General features: G+C 31.9%; 1 protein-coding gene across 1 annotated transcript; it reads right to left on the bottom strand.

The window, feature by feature from the left end:
- Positions 1 to 1048: 1048 nt before the first annotated feature.
- Positions 1049 to 4536, bottom strand: LOC108484532 (uncharacterized). The gene is made up of 10 exons (XM_017788350.2): positions 4317 to 4536; positions 4162 to 4223; positions 3635 to 3754; positions 3425 to 3524; positions 3176 to 3256; positions 2804 to 2853; positions 2522 to 2672; positions 2366 to 2422; positions 1677 to 1798; positions 1049 to 1552 (listed from the first exon to the last, which is right to left on the bottom strand). Exons 1-10 carry the CDS (start codon positions 4383 to 4385, stop codon positions 1342 to 1344), a joined length of 1023 nt encoding a protein of 340 aa, XP_017643839.1. The 5' UTR covers positions 4386 to 4536; the 3' UTR covers positions 1049 to 1341.
- Between the last annotated feature and the right edge of the window lie 1831 nt (positions 4537 to 6367).

The following is a 6367-nucleotide window of genomic DNA, read 5'->3' as shown; positions in this document are numbered from 1 at the left end:
TAGACATTCTTTGTAGTTTAAGTCTTTTCCAAGTAGATAGAAAATAATCAATAACCTTAATATCGTATTTTCCTTGTAAAATATTTTTATATAGAATTTTAAGTTATTTTCGTATTTTAAATAAAAATATTTATTTTTACATCATAACAAAAAAGAGTTTGGTTTAGGTAACGAAAATTTTTTAACTTATGGAAGCTATGGTTGGATATTCTCCCGAGAAAAGCCAAATTATGGTTTTTATGGGCGGTTTAAGAAAGTACGCGCCCATTACACAAATTGTTTTTTTTAGTAGGTACACTTTCTCTTTGGGGCATTCCACCCCTTGCTTGTTTTTGGTCCAAAGATGAAATTATTAATGACAATTGGTTGTATTCACCGATTTTTGCAATAATATCTTGGTCCACCGCCAGATTAATAGCATTTTATATAATTCGAATCTATTTACTTAGTTTTGAAGGATATTTAAACGTTCATTTTTGAAAATATAGTGGCAAAAAAATAGCTCTTTCAATTCAATAAAACTATGGGTAAAGAATAACAAAAAATAATTAACAGAAATTTTCGTTCGAAATAGTAATTTGAAAGTTCAAAAGGAATCTTTACTATTTATTGTATCATTTTATTTATTAAATTATCCTTTCTATTTAATTAGGTCGTCAATAGAGGTTTTTATTTTGTGTTTTCCTAAAAGAGAACTCCTTTATTGTAATTAAACTAACTAGTTGAAGCTTCACAAATAAAATTCAACAAAACAAAAAAAAAGGTTCTTTATCATTTTCATTTTTAATGATTCATTTATCATTTTTTGTATGATTTTTATGAATGTATAAAAAAAATCTATTAATTGAATCATCAACTTTAAATTTAAGTTTTGAGATGAATAATATTTTTAATGCAAGTAAAACTCGAATCTTGTGAGGTTTGGAATTTGTTTTTTTAGGAAAGTTCATCAGCTTTGCTCTTTGCTTGCATTTCAAGGAAATTTTCTTGGGAAAATTTTTATTTTAGAACATCTGTTTCTATGAACATAAAAAGGCGTATAAACAGCTTATTGAAAATTCCTGAGAAAGAAACTTTGCATCATTTGAACATTCCTTTAGCCAAATGCTACTGAACTGGCTGTCCTATTTCTTGATTGTAGAAAAAGATTCTTCTTTTTCGCTATAGCTGAATTTGATATACAGTTCCTTTCAAAGTGCCCATTCTAAACCGATGCACATATGGAAAAACATTATAATATAAAGCTGATTATCCTTCCTATGAGCTAAAGATACGTATAAACAGCATAACGCAGAAGTAATATGCAGCAAGCAGATTCCTGGGACAATTTGGGGTCGGGAACTATTTTTTTGAGACTACCAAGGAACGTAGAGTGTCAACAATAGAGTCTATGATTGCATGAGACTGCCTTGTAGCTGCGAACTTTAAGTGTTTAGGAGCTTCTGCTCTATCAAAATAGAAACCACCAGATACCAGTTTCTCTTTAGGTTGTAAAGCCAACCATATAACTGTGTCCGCACCTTCTTCACTAGTTCTGAGCTTCCCCGATAACCTGCAATGCATTTGCAAAGGTAAAAAGGTCAAGATAAAAACAGAAAAAGGAATCATTGTGTCATGTATTGAACAAAGATGAGTAGGAGGAGTCGAGTTGCTGCTTGGAAGAAGAAACAACTCACCATTTGTTAAAGTCAGGTAAACTTTTAGCTACTCCAGGTGTCTCAGCCCAGCCCGGGTGCATCGAGTAAAACCCAATTCCTTTGTTCTTGTACATCTCAGCCCACTTTTCAGTTAGTGCTACCTAAGAAAAAATAGCAACAAGGTTTAGACATTTCTTCAAGGGCTAGCTGCCCAGTTTGGGAAGTGAAACACAGAAAACAAGCTTGGCATCGTGAGGGCTATCACTTGTTATACAAGTAAGATCAACTTTGAAAGACAATCATGACAGTGTATTATGAACTTTAGAGAACAGATTCCATATTGGCAGAGGTGCAGTAGAGAAAGCACCCTGAATGTCATGATTTGAATTTCTCTATTTATAGGTTAAGCCCCATGAAAGAACAGCCTAAGAGGCGGTGTTTACCAATCCTACTGTTGTTGCACTTTGCAATTAGAGTTAGAAAATGAAAATCATACATCACATTGACATTACAGCAGAATCGAAATAAAAGCCTATGACATAATATCAATAATATCCTTTTTTTCCTAATCTAAAATTTGGTAAGTTAGACTGTGATAGTTCAATTTAGTTGAATGATTGGCAATATATTACCAAATCTAATGTAATATGTAAAATGTTATTTCAGCAAAAAAGAAAAATAACTTTTTGATAACTTCTAGCAGTAGAAAAGCTATCAACTTAGCTGACCTGAACTCGCTTGTTCCTAGCATATTGCTCTGCCCCACTAAATTTTCCATCACTAAACTGCAGTTACAATGAAAGGAGAATTCATAAGTATCCATTAATTCAGCTAGCGCTATAGCTAGGGGTTTAGGAATGGACCAAGACAAGGAAAACAACTACCTGTAGATCACTGGTCAAGGGAGTAGTATACATTCCACCAGATGAAACTGTTACGACTCGAGCATCAGGAGAAGCTATCTCCAGCAAAGGCAACATTAATTCTGTTGTGGCATAAGTGCCCAATACATTGACAGCAAAGTTCAACTCAAATCTGGAGGCACGTTGGAAATGAGAAAGACAAGACATGAAATATTTTTTTCTATTCTTTTTCCTCAGTTTTAATGAAGGAACAGAACACGTAATGTATCGAATATTTTTGTAGTTATAAAGTGAAAAGCGCACCCTTTAGATGTCGTAATTCGTTTGTGCTCCATCAGTCCAGCATTGTTGACCTAAAGGAAATAAAATTTAAGAAGAAGAAAATCATAAGCGTTACATGATACAGCAATGGTTTAGCAGAATGGCAGGCTACTCTTAAATAAATGTTATCCCTTTCTCATTTAATATTGGAACAGAAGACGATCCCAGTCTATATAAAGTTAGAAACAGAACAAAGACAAGTGTTTCAGAATGGTAGAAAAATATATACAACCAGATATTGGAGAAAAGTACTAGTTATTTAGAACTTAAATGATGTCACCCATTTCTAGTTGTAGAACAACTACTATTTCTTGGAGGAAACTTCAACTAGTAATAAGCAAAATAGAACTTTACAAGAACATGAACAGGAACATCCTTTGAAGAGAACCTGGATGCAAATGACTTGATCTCGCTGATGGACAAAAGATCACAAACCTGCAAGCTATACTTTATAAGCAATTTAAGACTGAAACATTGTAGATAAATTATAAACCATAAAACTGTAAACAGGTAAGGGCTTAATTTATGAAAATTCCAAAGAAACAAGCTGTTCAGAGGCCATCATGGAAAACAAGAGATTAGCAAGGAATAGATGATAATTACTTCCAAATGAACATTTGGATTGCCAGTTGAAGACTGAATTTTAGAAAGAGCGGTTTCTCCCTTCTCCTTGTTACGACACACCATATAGACAGTTGCTCCACTACGGTAAACATCATAATAACATGAACAAAAAGGAAAACAGAATGCAGGTACATGCAAGTTTATTTTTAATAAATCAAACAAGCAAAAAGGTCAGAAAATAATCAACACCATGATGCAAGAGCCTCAGCAGTAGCAAAACCAATGCCAGAATTTGCTCCTGTGACCACGCAGTTCTTCCCCTCTATTCGTATTTCCATATCTTCGGGTTTGAATTTCTTGGAGTGTTCCCTGAAAATCAAAGAATATCTTAAAAACAATATACAATAATGTCAAAAGATCATTTCCTAGTACTTAATCTTTGATGAGCAGAGCGCTGGCTTCTTTGAACAGTACTGAGAAACCAATATTAGGCAACAACTAGTGAAGATACGCGCCGATAAAAAACAAATAACTTAAACCCAAACTCACAGAATCAAGAAAATGTGCAAGTGTCAGATATATTTTCTGACCACCTATATTAGCTTTTATTATTATTATTGAAGGATTCAAACTTGAGTTCTTATAATTTCAATTATCATGTTATAAGAAAAACCATTTATTCCATCAGCAGAAAAGGAATAAATATGCATAAAAGCGTCAATTTTGCTGCATAAAAAAGGGCAAGGTTTTGCAAGAGGGGCAACAAGTGAACTTACAAGAAGCCATTTCTGGTGAAATTCAAGTAACCATAAACTCCAAATGCAGATGCCCGCCAAGTCTTGTATACAAAGCAAAAAATAAAATCAGTAAGCTCCCCAATACAAAGGATAAGTTTTAACAACAATAATAAATGAAAAGGGGAAGTGATTACCTTCAGAAGGAACATGATTAGTGCTGTGATGGATATGTGAAATTCAAAGTGCAAAGTTGCATTTTTCATTTGTTTTTAGGTTCTTACATTGTAGAGAGGAGACCTTGAAATTGGTTGTGTTTGTCGTCTGCTGCTTTCCCACGTCGCTAAATATATTGCCGTTAGATGCTCTGCTGTCTGAACCAATTGGAGGATCGGGAATTGACTAGTATTGACTCGGATAAAGGAATTAAGCTAGTTGATTATCCAAAAATTTTTTTAGTGCTAAAATTAAATTTTAATTTTTATAATAATAAAAAAGTAATTTTAAATTATTAAATTAAAATTTTATTATTTTTAGAAAATTAAAGTATAATTTTGCCTTTACTCATTTAAAATTTTAAAGGGTCAAAATGTAAAATTTTCTATTTTAGAAGGGTTGGGCCCCTGTCAACCCCCCAAGAGTCACCTATGATTAAGAAATTAGTACGAATCACTAAATCAAAAAAAAAATTATCGAGGTTAAACCATATTTTTAAATTTTTAAAATTATTTGTTTAATCAAACTAAAAAGACATGTTGGATTAACGAATCGGTGGCCCTGACTAATTCGATCACCAGTCCGATTCTAAAAACATTGATTTTTGGTACATTATACTTAAAAGAAAGAATCCAAGTCCAAATTTTGAAGATAATATTACTGAAATGAGTAATCACAAATTCCGAGAATAAATTGTACAATAGACATGAAAGATAAAAAAAAATCTTTAATTCAACTAATTTTAAATTCGTGCTATAAAGATCGGGAAAAAGATCGCGTTATCAATACAATAATTAATTAGAAATTTGATGACACACAACAATATTTTAAAAATATTTAATGCAAATATATAGGAACTAGTTTTCTTATTTGTGCATCTCATGGGTGTACCGTTTTAATCCTAAAAATCATGTCAATTTGTTAAATTTTGAAAATAAAGTAAATTTAAATAAAGGTAAATTATGAAAAGTTATAAAGTAATCACCTAATTATTCAATTTTGTATTTTTTTATCATCAGCTTGATAATGGTGACAACTTTTAAAATCGACATAGTAACAACTTTTAACCCTCAACATTTGTACATTGTGCCAATTTAGTCTTGATTCTAAAAAATCTCAATATTTACATATGGCGTAATTTGGTCTTTTTTTTTTTGCAAACTTGCTTTTCTTTGTAACACTTTCACCTAAAAAGCTAAAAACAACAAAATTGAATAGCTAAATTTGATTAAAAATATATATAAAAAATGGAAACACCCATAAATTCAAGATAATAATTTTTATATTTTCTTATTCATTTATGATTAACCTTCAATGTCACAAAGAAAATTAAAACTGAAAAAAAATTACATAATGTATAAACTTAACCATCTTTGCTCATTCAGCTAGATCAGTGAATACTTTTAAGTTTATGCGAAACTAGTTAAACTCAAAGCTCATCTCTCATTCCCTGAAGGAATCGCTTGAAACTTTCTTCTTCAGTTGGTACCAGTTCGAGATCATACTTGCTAAGTCGTAAGAACTCTCATTCATAGTCGACTACTTGCATATCACCTTGTTTCAACATCATAAATGTGACACCCCTAATGTGACCCTAGTCGGAAAGTGGTTTCGGGACCACAAAACCGAGTCATAAAAATAATTAACCGTCATATTTGATGCTTATTATATATATATATATGCATGTGTGAAAATTTCATGTTTGAATTTTGTTAATTGTAAGTGAATTTTATTAAATAGGACTTGTGTGAGAAAATTTAGAAATGTGCTAGGCAAATGTTAAAGTGGCCTATTGATGCATGTTAGAAAATGCTTGTCCTTGCATGTCAAATTACCCAAAACTTTAGGTAGTGGCGGCCATGCTATGGGTTAAAGCATATTATAAACATTTTGTGTTAATGTTTTATGTTAGAAATAATAAAATAAAAGGTTAGTAATAAAGTAATGAAAAGGAGGGTGATGAAAACAAAGTTGTCTCATCCATGCTCCCCCATTGCCGTGACTTGAGGAAGGAAGAAGAAGAGGATTCTCT

Source organism: Gossypium arboreum, chromosome 6 (genome assembly GCF_025698485.1).
Source record: "Gossypium arboreum isolate Shixiya-1 chromosome 6, ASM2569848v2, whole genome shotgun sequence".
In the NCBI taxonomy this organism is placed as follows: domain Eukaryota; kingdom Viridiplantae; phylum Streptophyta; class Magnoliopsida; order Malvales; family Malvaceae; genus Gossypium; species Gossypium arboreum.
The sequence above is the reverse complement of the archived record's forward strand: the minus strand, read 5'-3'. Positions and strand labels throughout refer to the sequence as shown.

Bases quoted from the DNA above. Each gene is read 5' to 3' on its own strand.
- LOC108484532 (XM_017788350.2), bottom strand. From the start codon at position 4,385: ATGAAAAATGCAACTTTGCACTTTGAATTTCACATATCCATCACAGCA. The intron at 2,673-2,803 runs GTGCGCTTTTCA...ACGTGCCTCCAG, and splicing joins CGAATTACGACATCTAAAGG to ATTTGAGTTGAACTTTGCTG. The intron at 2,423-2,521 runs GTAGTTGTTTTC...TTGTAACTGCAG, and splicing joins CCTTGACCAGTGATCTACAG to TTTAGTGATGGAAAATTTAG.